General features: G+C 48.4%; 1 protein-coding gene across 1 annotated transcript; it reads right to left on the reverse strand.

Moving 5' to 3' along the window:
• Nucleotides 1–2832: 2832 nt before the first annotated feature.
• THAP8 (THAP domain containing 8) lies at nt 2833–15730 on the reverse strand. The gene is made up of 4 exons (XM_033158625.1): nt 15610–15730; nt 10152–10344; nt 4985–6022; nt 2833–3223 (listed from the first exon to the last, which is right to left on the reverse strand). The coding sequence occupies exons 1-4, from the start codon at nt 15690–15692 to the stop codon at nt 3077–3079; spliced, it is 1461 nt and encodes a 486-aa protein (XP_033014516.1). The 5' UTR covers nt 15693–15730; the 3' UTR covers nt 2833–3076.
• Nucleotides 15731–16898: the final 1168 nt, after the last annotated feature.

The raw sequence follows: 16898 nt of genomic DNA on the forward strand, positions 1-16898 counted from the left end.
AAAACCCAGGCATCGCATTGTGTACTCTCCCAAAGAATTCAAACATCCAACACAACTTAGGCCACTGATTCCAACCTTTCCTCTTTTCTGGGGGGGGGAGTACCCAAGGACGGGCATTCTAACAGATTCAGGTTGAATCCTGACAATACAGAAGTACTGTTTTGGGGGGACAGGGGGCGGGCTGGTGTGGGGGACTCCCTGGTCCTGAATGGGGCAACTGTGCCCCTGAAGGACCAGGTGTGCAGCCTGGGAGTCATTTTGGACTCACAGCTGTCCATGGAGACGCAGGTCCATTCTGTGTCCAGGGCAGCTGTCTACCAGCTCCATCTGGTACGCAGGCTGAGACCCTCCCTGCCTGCAGACTGTCTCTCCAGAGTGGTGCATGCTCTGGTTATCTCCCGCTTGGACTACTGCAATGCGCTCTATGTGGGGCTACCTTTGAAGGTGACCCGGAAACTTACAACTAATCCAGAATGCGGCAGCCAGACTGGGGGCTGGGAGCGGCCACCGAAACCACATAACACCGGTCTTGAAAGACCTGCTTTGGCTCCCAGGACGTTTCTGAGCACAATTCAAAGTGCTGGTGCTGACCTTGAAAGCCCTAAACGGCCTCAAAGGCCCAGTAGACATGAAGGAGCGTCTCCACCCCCATCGTTCTGCCCAGACACTGAGGTCCAGCTCCGAGGGCCTTCTGGCGGTTCCCTCGCTGAGAGAAGCCAAGTTACAGGGAACCAGGCAGAGGGCCTTCTCGGTGGTGGCGCCCTCCCTTCAGATGTCAAGGAAATAAACAACTACTGACTTTTAGAAGACATCTGAAGGCAGCCCTGTTTAGGGAAGCTTTTAATGTTTAATAGACTGTTGCATTTTAATATTCTTTTCGAAGCTGCCCATAGTGGCTGAGCAAACCCAGCCAGATGGGCAGGGTATAAATAAATTATTGTTGTTGTTGTTGTTGTTATCATTATTATTATTATATTAATTCAATTTCCAAGTTCTAACACAGCCAAAGCTTCCCCTTACAGAAGGATTCTCAGCCATTGCTCCATTTCCAATATTCCATTTATTAGGGTTATTATTTTTGTACTACAGCACTGTTAACACACCCACCACTTCCAGTGAGGTTCTTCCCACCATCAGTTTCTGCCCATCGCCAAGATCTACAATCACATTTGTCGCATTTTTATTTTTCAGCCTTTGCTTCCTACTCCTAGATTAACTTTCAATTACAGAGACCCGTTTTCTGTTTTGTTTTGTTTTTAAAGCAAAACCTTAACAACATTTTTTTTAAAAGGAGGATTTATAACAACACCCACTCACTCACGAACTCAAAACAAACTCTTTATTTGGCTGGCTATGGGACAAAAACGCTGTAGGACAAGAAACCCTAAGATGGTAGCCGCGAGAAAAGAAAAGGAAAGAAAAGAGCTGAAAGGAGTCTAGATGGAAGACCCAAGGGGAAGCAGACATTCCTGTAAAGCCTTCCACTATCATCCCGGATGACACGAGAGTGACTTAGGGAAGCAACATCCGAAGGAAACAACAGCCCTAGGCAAACCAGGTGTGCTTCCTGCATCACGTGAGGGGGAGAACAGGGGTAGGGCCCTGGGGATAGTGCCCTCCCTCATGCTCCCTGCAGCTGGCAATATTGCCTTCCACGTGTTGGAAGGGTCCCAGAATCCTGATATTCCAGGGTTCTAGATTGCCGGTTACATAAGCAGAAGAGGCTCTCTGCTGCAGATGTCTGGCTCTCCCACCTTCTGGGGAGGCAAGGGGGGTGGAGATAGCCATCCTCAACCTCCTCGCCCATGCCAGGAATTTAAATACCCGAGTGGGGCTCAAGATTAGGCAGACCTCCGTGGTTGTGCTGTAAGCTACGGAGGCTTTGTTGTCAAAGGCAGGCCTTCCACTTTTTGGCAGACGAGATGAAGCGTCCCGTGTTGGCACTTCCCTGAAGTTTGCTGGATTAAGACAGTTGAGACGGGCCGCTCCCGACAATCTCCCCACCGAGCCTTCACCTTCAGTCGACCAAGCAGATTCGCTTTTCAAGAGATCGCAAGGAGCTGCAATGGGTCGACGCAAGTGCAAGTACTGGATCGGAAACGGTTCCGTTACTACGCAATCTGTCAGGCGGCTGGAAAGATGAAAACGAGTCCCTCGGAACTCTCTGTGGATGGCGCCACGTCCTCGTGTACTGAACTGGGTTCGATCTCGCTTTTGTAGCAGGCTCGTGCGGGATCGCCATTCATCACGGCCTCTTGTTAATGGCTTCCACTACATGTTCTCCACAAAGTGGGGGTGTGAGATTCCTTTCTGCTTCTCTCTCTTAAACGCCCCCCGGTGTACGGACACCACCTGCTCCCAGGCGGCCTTATGATTTGACATGTGCCCAGGTATGAAAGGTCTATGGGGACAAGTAGCAAATACTTTTGCCTTCGGATTAGTGTGGAGAGTGCTGAAGATACCAGCAGTCTGTGCACTAAGTTCTGCTGAAAGCGGGAAGAGAGAGGGGCCAATTATCTCTCTCTCTCTCTCTCTCACTCACACACACACACACACACACAGAGAGAGAGAGAAAGAGAGAGAGATGCTCTCAAGCTGAGCCCTTTAGAAAGGCACCTAGGAAGGCCCAGCACCAAAGTGCAGCAATTTCAGGTGCCCGAAAAGCGGTACAGCAGTTTAGCCGCCAAGATGGGCCTGTCTGCCCTTGCCTGTGCCTTGCTGTGCCTCACACCAAGCAGCGGTTATCACGACGAATGAGGCAGGGGCGGCAGCTTCAAGGCTCAGGCACAGAAGAGGAGGCAAGCAAACACACACACACACGCTCTCAGTGGCTCAATTCCCCCCACCCAGACAATTTTTATGTACAATTATTCCAGGCAACTTTCCCGCAAAATAAGGTGCCGTTGCAATAAGGCCATCGCGTCAGGCAGCTGAAATCAGAAGAGGCCCGGTGGCGCCAGGCCTGAGATTCTCGCAGCCGAAGGACGTAGGCGCCGGAGAGCTCCCCGGCAGGTGCCTTCGGCCAAACGGAACGCAACAAGGGTTGGCTCCCAACTGCCCTCTGCCGCCTCCGAGATTACTGCTCCTCCACATGGATGATGGCCTCGTTCCCTTCTTCTGGGAGCTGGGGCACGGCATAGACCAGAGCCTGGTCATTGTCCTGGCAGATGATGGCCACGGCACTGCCGGCTTCGGGCACAAGAGTGCTGGACTGTAGGCAGGCCTGAGTGAGGGGGAGAACAGAGAAGGAGAGGTTAAGAGGGTCCCCGACACCTTGTTGGTTTGTTCGTTTATGAAAATATCTGTATATCACTGTCGAAACAAAATAGAAAATTCTTTCCAGTAGCACCTTAGAGACCAACTGAGTTTGTTCTTGGTATGAGCTTTTGTGTGCATGAACACTTCTTCAGATACACTGAGACGGAAGTCACCAAACCCTTAAATATGCAATCAAATGCCAACAGTGCCCTTCAGCTCTCTATATTGGACAAACAGGCCAAACCCTACGCCAAAGGATAAATGGACATAAATCTGATATCAGGAATCACAAGACAGAGAAACCAGTAGGAGAACACTTCAATCTCCCAGGACATTCAATACAGGATCTCAAAGTAGCTGTCTTAATACAAAGAAATTTCAGAAATAGACTGGAAAGAGAAGTGGCAGAATTGGAACTAATCACCAAACTTAAAACCATGGAGAAACCTGGTCTGAACAAAGACATTGGATTCTTATCTCATTATACAGGACAAAGTTATCTTTAGCCATCTCACCCCTTGCCTTCCCTGCAAGACTAGTTTTCCACACCTATCAGCTGATCACCCATTCCCACCACCCTTCTGAGTCATACCCCTCCCCACTCTCTCACTATATATAAGGGTCTGGTGACTTCTGTTTCAGTGGATCTGAAGAAGTGTGCATGCACACGAAAGCTCATACCAAGAACAAACTCAGTTGGTCTCTAAGATGCTACTGGAAAGAATTTTCTATTTTGTTTCGACTATGGCAGACCAACACGGCTACCCACCTGTAACTGTATATCACTGTGTCATTAAAATAAATCCAAGCAGTTTACAGCAAGAAAACTGTCAGAAGCAGCAGTGCTTCTTCTGCATACCAGTTGCTGAGCACCACAAGAGGGGAAAGGGCTCGTGTGCTCGTGTCCTGCTTGCGGGCTTCCCATAATAGGCTTCTGATTGGGCGCTGTGATAACAGGATGCTGGATTAGGTGGGCCACTGGCCTGATCCAGAAGGGTTCTTCTACATGCAAAGCAGATGCTCTACCATTGAGCTGTGGATCATAGAATTACAGAACTGTAGACCTGGAAGGGTCCCAGAGGGTCATCTAGTCCAACCCCCTGCAATTAAGTGGCCTGTAAGTTGTTGAAATAAATGTACAAGCCGAGGCTGGCCAACATGCCGCCCTCCAGATGTTTCAGAGAAACGGGCAGACCTTGCTAAAAATGCAAGGGTGGGTTTGCTGGAGCAGGCCAAAGCGGCTTCGTCTCATCCGCCACCTTGCTTCTGGGTGCGACTGTGAGCTAGACTGCCCCTCAAACTGGAGGCTCTATCGTGGATAACAGCTGCGGAACCTTTAGCTCAGGGTTGGGCAGGGGAACAGGAGGACCATTCAACACATGCCCTCACCACGGAAAGAACCCCCCGCCACGGAAGAGAGACTATCTTTATTATAGGTAGGTGGTCTGCCTACAGTCTTGGTCTGCCGTAGTCAAAACAAAATAAAAAACATTCCTTCCAGTAGCACCTTAGAGACCTTCCTCGATTGTTTCAAGGTTCTTCCCTTTCATATATATTCCCAACCACCCCCTGTACTCATGAGGTCTAGAAACTTCACGCTTAAAGAGGAAAACGCAGAAGCTGAGAAATCCCAGCGGACCTGATCTCGGACCTGTGCTCGCCTCTCTCCGTTTCCCAGCTGCGGATGCAGCCCAATGAGACCAGCCGCCCCGCAAAGCCAGCTTACCATTTCCAGCAGCTTCAGCTTCTCCTCGGACACCAGGTTCTCCTTCCGCAGCTGCTCCACCACCCCCTCCATGGCCTCCAGCTTCGCGCAGTGCCGGCGGTGCCTCTGCTGGAGAACCTTCACCTTCTTCTGAAGGCCGAACACCACCTCCACGAGCTCCGAGGTCGTCCCCTCGTGCTTGTGGTAGCGGTGCTCCTCCAGCTGCTCCTCCAGCGACTCGGCCGAGCTCAGCTCCTCCAGCTTCTCCTCCTCCTCCTCTTCCGCCGGGGGGGCCTCCGGAGGCGCCTGGTTGGAGACGATGGGGACGGTGGAGACGATGGGGAGGCTCAGGGCAGAGGAGAGCACCGTCTCGGGGGGCGTCACGCCGGAAGAGGCAGCGGCCGTGATGGGCGCCGTCGGGATGGTCTCGAAGTACGCCACCATCTCGGCGGGCGGCTCCTGCAGGGAGCTCAGGACGGCGGAGGGCTCAGCCTCCAGAAACGGCTCGATGGAGACATTCTCGATGATGAGAGCCCCTTGCTCCTCCGCCACGGCTGGGTCGGCCACCAGGGCCCGCAGCGGCGGCTGGCCGGCGGCTGCCACCACCTCGCAGGGCACGGCCACCTCTGCACAAAAGGGTTCAGAGGCCCCCCTGGACGAGCCCGCCGTAGCTTCTAGGGTCGCCGGCGGCAGCGAGGCCAAGAAGTCAACCACCTGCTGCTCCACCCGGTCCGGAAGAGGCTGGCCGGCCTCAACCGGGGAAGCCACAGTCAGCGTCACGGCCTTGAGGGGGTCCACGATTTGGACCAAAGGCAGCAGGTTCACAGCCCCAACCAAGGGGCCTGAGAGGGCATGGAGGTCTGAGGCGGAGGGCTGGGTCTCCACGTAGACTGGGGCAGCTGCCACGCTGGGGTCAATGGCGATGGCAAGCGTTTCCAGGGCGTTTGGCTCGGGGTGGCTTATGGCTTGGGGTCCTGGCACACTCCTCCCCCCTTGGCATTCAATGATGAGCTTCTTAGCTGGGACATCGGAGGAAGTCCTGGCCGGGTTTTCCCTCTTCTGCAAAAGCAAAAGCAGGCAGATGAGCAGCTGTCCTTCCAAGATGCAGGGTTACCGATCCCCACACAAGGTGAGCTAGACAAGAAGAGGCCCTGAACCCCACACTGCGTTCCTTCCCCTCGTTTTTTAAAGTGCCTGATATTTCCTAGGAGCTGTGCAAAGAGGGCAAGGACACCCCACAGCCTTTGCTCACGGGTTTAGTCTAAGAGGCAAAACACAGACTGAAAAACAGGGGAAGAAGCACATTCAAGTGCTAACCACAAAAAGTCTTGTGGTGCCTTAAAATAGACTAAACAGATTTATTGTGGCGCAAGACAGATGCAAGACGAACAACAACAATAATAAAAAAAAAACAATGTGTTGGGCCTGAAGCTACCACAAGACTCTTTGATGCAACAAACGAGCACTGCAACCAACGTAGATGGCTTGAAGAGAAGATTGATGGAGGAGGAAAGGCCTAGCAACCAACAGGAGGGGGAAGTGCTCCTGTGCTTGAAATCCTGCTTGCATTTGGTTTCCTAGAGGCATTTGGTTGGCCACTGTGAGAACAGGATGCTGGGCTAAAGGGGCCATCGGCCTCATCCAGCAGGCTCTTGTGTTCTTTGGAAATTCAAGCACCAGCTTTACAGGTGAAACTCGAAAAATTAGAGTATCATGGAAAAGTCCATTTATGTAAGCAATTGTTTTCATTAGCTATTGGAGTTTAATATATGAGATAGACTCATGACATGCAAAGCGAGATATGTCAAGCCTTTGCTTGTTATAATTGTGATGATTATGGCGTACAGCTGATGAGAACTCCAAAGTTGAAATTGTTAATTTGGAACAAAAAAAAAAAAATCCTTCCAGTAGCACCTTAAGAAACCAACTAAGTTTGTTCTTGGTATGAGCTTTCGTGTGCATGCACACTTCTTCAGATGTTAATTTGGGGTTCTCATCAGCTGTACGCCATAAACATCACAATTATAACAAATAAAGGCTTGACATATCTTGCTTTGCATGTCATGAGTCTATCTCATATATTAGTTTCACCTTTTAAATTGAATTACTGAAAGAAACGAACCTTTCCACGATATTCTAATTTTTCGAGTTTCACCTGCATTCATGCGATTTCTTATCTGCCCTTTACCCAGGGGCAGGTTACGATGATAAAATGTCTAATTGGCCCCAGCAGAGCCAACGGAGGGGTGTCTCCCAGCCTTTCCTCTTCCTCTGCTGCATCCAGGTGGGAGGGCTGCTAGCAGAAGACCATTCCCGTCCACATCTAGGCTGCTGGATTGCTGCATTGCTACGATGCAAGAGAGGGTGGAGAACTCTGGTGTGAGCTGGGAAGTGCCCAGTCCAAATGCCACCGGAGCTCCAAACTCAGCAGGCAGCCAGTCTGTTCTTATACACCATACATTTATAGCACATGACTTCTCCCAAAGAATACTGGGCACTGTGGTCTGGGAATAGTAAACCGTGAGGGATAAACTACAGTTCCCAGGATTCTTTGGCATAGATAACGTGCTTTAAATATGTGGCGTATCTGCAGCCCCCAGTCATCCCATACTGTTTGAGGACAGTGACCAGGAATACATGGGTTTTGTCTGGCCTTTGTTTGCCAGGTGACGAGTTTGCCACCACCTCCGTCCCAGCTAATTTCACACTGTGCTTTTGCCTCTGAGGGCAGCATGACCACATGGGACAAAGCTGGTGCCCGCCTGCCATATGATGCTTCAGAAAGCAAGAAAAGAGGCGAAAAGGACACCAGGGACTCAGGCCAACTTAACAAGTCTCTTGCAGGTTTAATTCCTTGAGGTTTGTAATACAAATGAAATGAAAATGCCTTGTTTCGGTATTCTTCCTCAGCTGGAAAATTAAGAGACCCTATGTTCATTATCATATCGAAAGCCTGAAGTTGTCTACAGATTTAGTCATCTACGGATTTACAAACGCATATATGAAATATACAAAGAAATTAAGACACCTAATAGTGTCTTAAGAGTTTTCAGGTCAAAGTGTACCAATTAATCTAATAAATTCTTTTTTTTAAAAAAGTGTACCAATTATTTTGAAATATATGCGTTTGTAAATCTGTAGAGGACTGATGTTTTCATTAGGGATAGCTGAAAATGTGTACCATAAGCACTGAAAGAGCACTATTTAGAGCAGGGGTCCCCAAACTAAGGCCTGGGGGCTGGATGCGGCCCAATTGCCTTCTAAATGCGGCCCGTGGACGGTCCGGGAATCAGCATGTTTTTACATGAGTAGAATGTGTGCTATTATTTAAAATGCATCTCTGGGTTATTTGTGGGGCCTGTCTGGTGTTTTTACATGAGAAGAATGTGTGCTTTTATTTAAAATGCATCTCTGTGTTATTTGTGGGGCATAGGAATGCATTCATGTTTTTTTTCAAAATATAGTCCGGCCCCCCACAAGGTCTGAGGGACGGTGGACCAGCCCCCTGATTTACAGGCTAAGCATTATCAACCAGATGACACCCCTCCTCTCTTGTTCTGGACCTCTTACTCCAAGCCGCCCATTACAGGAGCCCACAGAGGAAAGTGGGGGGGGGGGGGGAGAGACCAAAACATTCCTTCCGTCTGCAGCACATGAACATATGAGAAAGCAGCGCCACTCAGTTAGCTCTGTCCCTCTCCCTCAGCCATTTTATATTTAATCCGGTCATCGTAAGAATTGCATTAACTTGAGAGCCAACGCCTCTTGGCTGCCCTACCGCAAGCCCTTTTCCATTTTGTGTCCCGTTATTAAGATTGTAAGCCTGTGGGGCAGGGACTATTTTGTTCACCACTCATCTCACACAAGCCGAAGAGCCAGGTGAAAGTGTTTCGAATAAACGCAGATATTTCTACAATGATGCAGCAAGTGGAGTGCAGAACCTGAGTGACCAAGGAAGAGATCAGGGCATTATTCTACACTCAAGGCTTTGGTTCCTCTTCATCCAGCCTTTGAGCCGCCCAGAGTGGCTGGGGAAACTCAGGTCAGATGGGCGGGGTACAAATAATAAATTCTTAAATTCTTAAATTATCATTTGATCTTCACCTGACATAGCCGAGTGTTTAAGACACATGGCTGTTGCTGTGTGCGCACCACAGTTATTACCCTCAAAACATGCTCCCAGCCCCACATAGTGGAACATACACAAATCCGCCTCTTAACCCAATGCTCTGCGGTGTTTCTTATTTTGCGTTACAAATCACATGGCAAAGGTTTGTTTGCTCTCGGATCCAAGTCCAAGATACTGGGCTATATGTATATATATATAGAGAGAGAGAGAGTGCACAGCCACTGAGGGGTGGGTGGGTTTCTAGAAAGCAGACTGCATCTAAATAATGTCATTAGCATAAATAGTTTGTGAGAGCAAAGAGGCATGCAAGCATCCAGTACAGACTGAACTTCTGTCATTAGCAAGCACAAAAGTGGAGAGATTTAACACAGGATAATATCATGACTGAAATTTAACCAGCTGTCTGCTGTGGGTTTGTCGGCTGCTAAATTTGAGCACACAACCAAAATGATTTAGCACCCATTGATATCAGGCCGGCGCTTTCCCTTCCTAGAAACATTTGTGCTTAGACAAGCCTACCCAGATGTTTAGAAAGCAGATGCAAGTTTTAATCTGTTTTTTTAGTCTACGGTATTGTTGTTTCAACTTTTTGAAAGTCTTACATTCTTTTTGTTAATTTCGATAATTTCGTTTTGTAAACTGCTTTGAGGGGCCCCCCCTTTTACAATCAAGCAGTGTATGCATTTTATGAAATGCGATTGAAAAAAACACTCTTCAGCTACCAACTCGCTTTTTTCTTTCACTGCTGTAACCCACTCTGAGCATTTACTACAGAAAAGGCTCCAATTCTAAACGGATTTTATTTAAATGCTATGTTAGGGCCAAGGAACCTTTTTCAGCCCAGGGGCCAAGTTGCTTAAGGAGCAGCCTCCTGGGGGCCGTGTGCCAGAGGCAGACATATCCAGAGGCAAACATGGGCACAGCTTTTGGCCAGAGGATCCCTGCTCCTCTGGTACGTCCTTCAGCTATTGATACCCCCCACCCAGCAAAAACATCAGCTTGGGAAACGGCACCCTTAACTCTCCAATGTACTTCCTTGGCCGGTGACTAACCACTCACCAGCGAGCCATCTGAGGTCTGGAAGATGGTGGGAACAGCGTCAGGCTTCAGGAAGCGCGACCCCCACCGGTATTCAAAGCAGGACGGGGCAAAGTGATCGCTGCACAAGTGCTGGTGCTTCGTCGGGACCCACTTTTCTTGGTTCATCTGGGAGAGCCATTGCTGGAGACGTTCAGGATTGTGCAGAGGAAACCTGTGTGGAGGAGTGAATAAATGCCAAAGTCTACACACCTGTAGCTGAAATAAATGCACATTCCCTCGTGTTTAGCCCAGGCCTCCATTCCTCTCTAGGTCCCCTGTTGTCTCCCTAATGTTTTCTCTAGCATGTAAGCCTCTTGGGGAAGGGACCTTTCCTTTCGCCAGGGGTGTCCTGGACCTACTGGGACCCAAGCATAGCTGTCAACCCTCCCTGCTGTTTCCCAATGCTATAATAAGGGAATTTCCCACAAAAAGGGGAAAGGTTGACAGTTATGGACCCAAGGCAGGAAGACCTACAGCAGGCAGAAGCAGAGCCAAGGACAGGCAGAGCTAACAAATTCTGGTTTTGCCCCCATCCTCCTCCCTGCTGAGTTTTACAAGGACAATGTTGTTGTTGTTGTTGTTGTTGTTGTTGTTGTTTAGTCATGTCCGACTCTTCATGACAAAGCAGTGCCACCCTCTGGCTTGGATTTAAGATAGAAGGCTGGCAGGTAATGGCTGCCTGCCTGAGGGCAGACTAAGGTTGGTGGGGCAAAACCATACTTGCCCTTATAGGCCAGCCTCTGCTTGCTGCCTTTTGGTCTTTTTAAGGCAGCACGTGCACAACTGGTGCCAAATAAATAAATATACTGACACGCCTGATGACACTACCTTGATGGCAGAAAGTGAGGAGGAATTAAAGAACCTTTTAATGAGGGTGAAAGAGGAGAGCGCAAAATATGGTCTGAAGCTCAACATCAAAAAAACTAAGATCACGGCCACTGGTCCCATCACCTCCTGGCAAATAGAAGGGGAAGAAATGGAGGCAGGGAGAGATTTCACTTTCTTGGGCTCCATGATCACTGCAGATGGTGACAGCAGTCACGAAATCAGAAGACGCCTGCTTCTTGGGAGAAAAGCAATGACAAACCTAGACAGCATCTTAAAAAGCAAAGACATCACCCTGCCGACAAAGGTCCGTATAGTTAAAGCTATGGTTTTCCCAGTAGTGATGTATGGAAGTGAGAGCTGGACCATCAAGAAGGCTGATCGCCAAAGAATGGATGCTTTTGAATTCTGGTGCTGGAGGAGACTCTTGAGAGTCCCATGGACTGCAAGAAGATCAAACCTATCCATCCTTAAAGAAATCAGGCCTGAGTGCTCACTGGAAGGAAGAAGAAGAAGAAGAAGAAGAAGAGTTTGGATTTGATATCCCGCTTTTCACTACCCGAAGGAGTCTCAAAGCGGCTCACATTCTCCTTCCCCTTCCTCTGTGAGGTGAGTGGGGCTGAGAGACTTCAGAGAAGTGTGACTAGCCCAAGGTCACCCAGCAGCTGCATGTGGAGGAGTGGAGACACGAACCCGGTTCTCCAGATTACGAGTCTACCGCTCTTAACCACTACACCACACTGGCTCTCCAGTACTTTGGCCACCTCATGAGAAGAGAAGACTCCCTGGAAAAGACCCTGATGTTGGGAAAGATGGAGGGCACAAGGAGAAGGGGACGACAGAGAATGAGATGGTTGGACAGTGTTCTCGAAGCGACTAGCATGAGTTTGGCCAAACTGCGGGAGGCAGTGAAGGATAGGGGTGCCTGGCGTGCTCTGGTCCATGGGGTCACGAAGAGTCGGACACGACTGAACAACAACAACAACTGACACACCTGAGCACCCTTTCATTGAACACGTACAGTACATAGTACGATGTGAGACGCCCTCGTTTTACAAGGGAGACATACACACCTCAACAGTCAAATGAGACAAGCTTAGTGACTGAATATCCAATCCCGTTGCTTTTTATTTAAAAAGCAGCCACAGGGTGTGCAAGTGTGAATCAGATCAGAATCGCAGGCTCTGCACACGCTATACCTTTAGAGAACACTCAAAACACATTCTTTCACCTCAAAAAAAAATTATGTGCACTGCAGTTCACCCTTCACAGAGTTACAGTTCTCAGCAACTCTTAACAATCTGCAATGCCCAGAATTCTTTGGGGGAAAGAATGTTCTCTCGATGTACTTTAAAGGTGTGGGTATGTACACAGCCTTAGCGCTGGGAAATGGGATACTCCTTTCTTGACGCCGCCCTGCTTCCAGCAAGGTAAATTCCCCCCTTACAATAGTCCCACTGGAAAAATGAGTTACAGGTAGGTAGCCGTGTTGGTCTGCCATAGTCAAAACAAAACAATATAAAATAAAAATCCTTTCAGTAGCACCTTAGAGACCAACTAAGTTTGTTCTTGGTATGAGCTTTCGTGTGCATGCACACTTCTTCAGATACACACATGCAAGCACACGAAAGCTCATACCAAGAACAAACTTAGTTGGTCTCTAAGGTGCTACTGGATTTTTTTATTTATTTTGTTTTGGAAAAATGAGGTGGGAGGAAGATTTACACTGGGAAAATAGCAAGGCGGGGGCAGAGAGAGAATGATTAAACTATTCTCCTCCCAGGGCTAATGTCCATATTTAGTCCCACCCTGCACTTCCAGAATAAATGCAAAAAAAAAAACCACAGCAAGCCCACCCGTCAGGCTCTCCTATCACCAACTTCTGATCTAGTTTGGCCTGTCTCCTATTATCAAGGAGAGAGTGAATTAAGTAGCCTTAGCAACTACTGAGTGGCTTTAGAAACGCAGCTATTCAAGATCTAAGAAGTAGGGAGATAACAGGAGGGTGAAGCAATCTGGAGGCTGCCCAGAAAGGATCTTCTGTGAGAAGGTGGGAGGGCTCTTCACTATCCATTCAAGAGCCGACTCCCAAGGTTAACACCCCATACCTGAAGCTCTAGAAATGAAAGGCTAAATAATATTGTGCCGATATCTTGTTTTTCTGCAAAAACAGACAACCAAAACGGCCTGAGATGTATGCAACATGACCATGCTACAAAGCACAACCACATATTCTGGTTCCTCTTTCTGGCTTCCTCGGGTTGGGTCATGGACGTTGGCTTACTAGGAAGTGAAATTGGAGGGAAAGGACTGGGACGCCATTCCTTCAAAAGACCACAGTCTTAAAAGCAAATCATAATATACATGCCAGTGTCGACATGTTGAGCTTGGCAGGCCTGGGTTAAGCCAGTTTCACCAACCTGCCGCCTGCCACGCCCCCGCAATTCCGGGCTACAATTCCTAATGGGGGTTGCAGTCCAAAACACCTGAGGCTGGGCACCTGGTTGGCAAAGGCGGGCTTAACGTGATGTCATGCACACAAGACAGCAAAGTATCTAGGCTACAGCCGGGAGCTCGGTGCACGGTGGAACGGCCTCTTATCAGATGTAAAGGAGGTGAGTAGCTATATAACCATTAGAAGAGATCTGAAGGCAGCCCTGTAGAGAGAAGCTTTTTAATATGCAATGTTTTGATATGTATGTTGGTAGCTGCACAGAGCGCTGGGGTCAAATAACAAAATACAGTCATACCTCCGGTTGTGAACGTGATCCGTGCGGGAGGCACATTCGCAACCCGCAGCATTCGTAGCCTGAAGCGCCGTGCCTGCTCGTGATGCGATTCGGCGCTTCCGCGCATGGTGTCATTTTGCGCTTCTGCGCATGCGCCGAAACCCAGAAGCAACTCGTTCTGGTACTTCCGGGTTCGGTGCGGTCTGCAACCCGAAAACGCACAACCCGCAGCATTCGTAACCCGAGGTATGACTGTAATGATTATTATTATTATTATTATTTGAAGTACTGGTCTTCAACTGGTGAGCTGGGACCCACCAATGAGTCACAGCCTGATCCAGGGCAGGCGGAAACAGGGGCACCAACCGAAATATATGGTGAAAGATTAAGAAATGGGACCACAAAAACGCATGGCTCCTGGGCATAGGTGTCAACTTCCTCCTTTTTTGCGGGAAATTCCCTTATTCCAGCACCGTTTCCCATTGCAAAAAAAGGGAAAGTTGACAGCTATGGCCGTTTCCCAATGCAAAAAAAAAAAGGAAGGTGGACAGCTCTGCTCCTGGGTTCAGAAAAGTTGCCCGATTTAAAGCACTCCCGACCCAGGGGGGTCCCCCTATCCCCACTACACCAATGCCTTGAGGGGGCCCCCTCCCCACTTCCTTGGCTTCCCCATGAGCAGGAGGGTGTCAAGCGTTGCAAACAGGGCCAGATTTAGGTTTGATGAGGCCCTCAGCTCCTGAAGGTAATGGGGCCCTTTCAATGTCCAGCTGTCCTTTGTCCACAACAAATGGCCGCTGTTTTTTGTGTTGAATATATGCTATATATGGTCATTTATGGACCTCATAAATATCTCAAGCCATTTGCATGTAATAAAATATGTATTTTATCAAAGTAATTGTTGAACTGAAATACAGGTGAAACTCGAAAAATTAGAATATCACGGAAAAGTTCATTTCTTTCAGTAATTCAACTTAAAAGGTGAAACTAATATACGAGATAGACTTGTGACACGCAAAGCGAGATATGCCAAGCCTTTGCTTGTTATAATTGTGATGATTAGGGCGTACAGCTGATGAGAACCCCAAATTAACAATTTCAAGTTTGGGGTTCTCATCAGCTTTGTGCCATAATCATCACAATTATTACAAGCAAAGGCTTGACATATCTCGCTTTGCATGTCACGAGTCTATCTCATATATTAAACTCCAGTAGCTAATGAAAACAATTGCTTACATAAACGGACTTTCCACGATATTCTAATTTTTTGAGTTTCACCTGTACAATTAAGAAGAAGTCTATAATAGTGAAATACAGTTAAGAAGAAGTATATTAATAGTGAATACAGTTAAGAAGTATTATTAACAGTGAAATAAAGTTATGAAGAAGTATATAATAGCGAAATACAGTTAAGAAGAAGTATATTAATAGCGAAATACAGTTAAGAAGCATATTAATATTGAAATACAGTATGAAGAAGTATATTAATAGTGAAATTCAGTTAAGAAGAAGTATATTAATAGTGAAATAAAATTAAGAAGCATATTAACAGTGAAATAATTATTAAGCTCTAACTTAAAATGATTCTTTTTTCATAACAAACTGAAAAACGCAAACGCATTCGCGTTTGGCAATAACAAAAGTTCCTTTAGAAACACACAATTTGCAAAGACTCATAATTTTTTGGGGGGGTGGGTGCGGGCAAATAAATCCGGCACTGGCTGCGCGCGTGCACGGGATTGAGCGGCCCCGTCCCAGTCCCCCCACCCCCGTTGTCGTCACAACCCTGCCCCGCGACGTCACAACCCCCGGTGACGTCACGCTCCCTTCCCACAACCCCCCCTCTTCCCCCTCCCCCCTCCGCCACTTCCCGAAAGTTGACTGACTTGTAAAAACTGAGTCGCCGGTTGTCCGGCCGCGGCTCCTTGGCGGAGTTGCAGCAGTTGGGCGCCCGGCAGTACTTGGTCATGGCCGCCTCCTCCTCCTCCTCCTCCTCTCCCCGGTCCCTCACGCGGCTCGGCGGCACCAGAACCTGTGGAGAAAAGGAGAGCCCGGCCCAGCCTCGCCGCCTCAGCTCGGGCGTTTGTTGACGTCGCGACGTCAGCGCCTCACGCCGCCCTTCCTCCTCCACGTCCCTCCTGCCGACCCGTAGGCTCCGCCCTCTCACGCACGCGCATACGGGGGGCCGGGAAGCCGGCATCCGGGGTAATTCCGCCCGGGGTGGGAACGTAGAGATAGGAAAAAAATAGAGCACGCCAGCGTGAGGGTGCGGGGCGGAGGCAATGCAGGCGAGACCGTAGAGATAGGAATTATAGAATCATAGAGTTGGAAGAGACCACAAGGGCCATCCAGTCCAACCCCCTGGAAATGGAAAATGGTTGCCCACTCCAATTGCGCAGGATGGAAATACTTTACTGGGGAGCGAGTCTCCTTCCTTCCAAGAAGCCAGGAGAGGAGCGGCTGTCCCGTCCCCCGTCCCCACACACACCTGGGATTTTATTTCGTGGGGGGAAAGTGGTTCTGAGAAGTTTGCCAACGTTTTCAAAGTTTGTACATGGGTGCCAAAACAAAATAATAATAATAAAAAAATCCCTTCCAGTAGCACCTTAGAGACCAACTAAGTTTATTCTTGGTTACAGGTATCTGAAGAAGTGTGCATGCACACGAAAGCTCATACCAGGAACAAACTCAGTTGGTCTCTAAGGTGCTACTAGAAAGAATTTTCGATTTTATTCTTGGTATGAGCTTTCGTGTGCATGCACAAGAATAGTTTCTCCCCCCCCCCTTGTGCCATTAAATTGTTAAATTCGTAGTTGTATAGCTGAAGGGGAGGTAAAATATGGGGTGGTGTTTCTTTGCTTCTTTGTATTGTGAGAGGAACAGTGTCTGTATGTTTACATTGCAATGCAGCCGAAACAAATTCCAAGTATGTTGGAAAATGTTCTTGGCCAATAATAAATTATTCCTATTCCTATTCCTCCCCACTCCCTCACTATATTTAAGGATCTGGTGGCTTCCGTTTCAGTGCATCTGAAGAAGTGTGCATGCACACGAAAGCTCATACCAGGAACAAACTCAGTTGGTCTCTAAGGTGCTACTAGAAAGAATTTTCGATTTTATTCTTGGTATGAGCTTTCGTGTGCATGCACAAGAATAGTTTCTCCCCCCCCCCTTG

The sequence above is a fragment of the Lacerta agilis genome, chromosome 8 (assembly GCF_009819535.1).
Source record: "Lacerta agilis isolate rLacAgi1 chromosome 8, rLacAgi1.pri, whole genome shotgun sequence".
Classification (NCBI taxonomy): Eukaryota; Metazoa; Chordata; class Lepidosauria; order Squamata; family Lacertidae; genus Lacerta; species Lacerta agilis.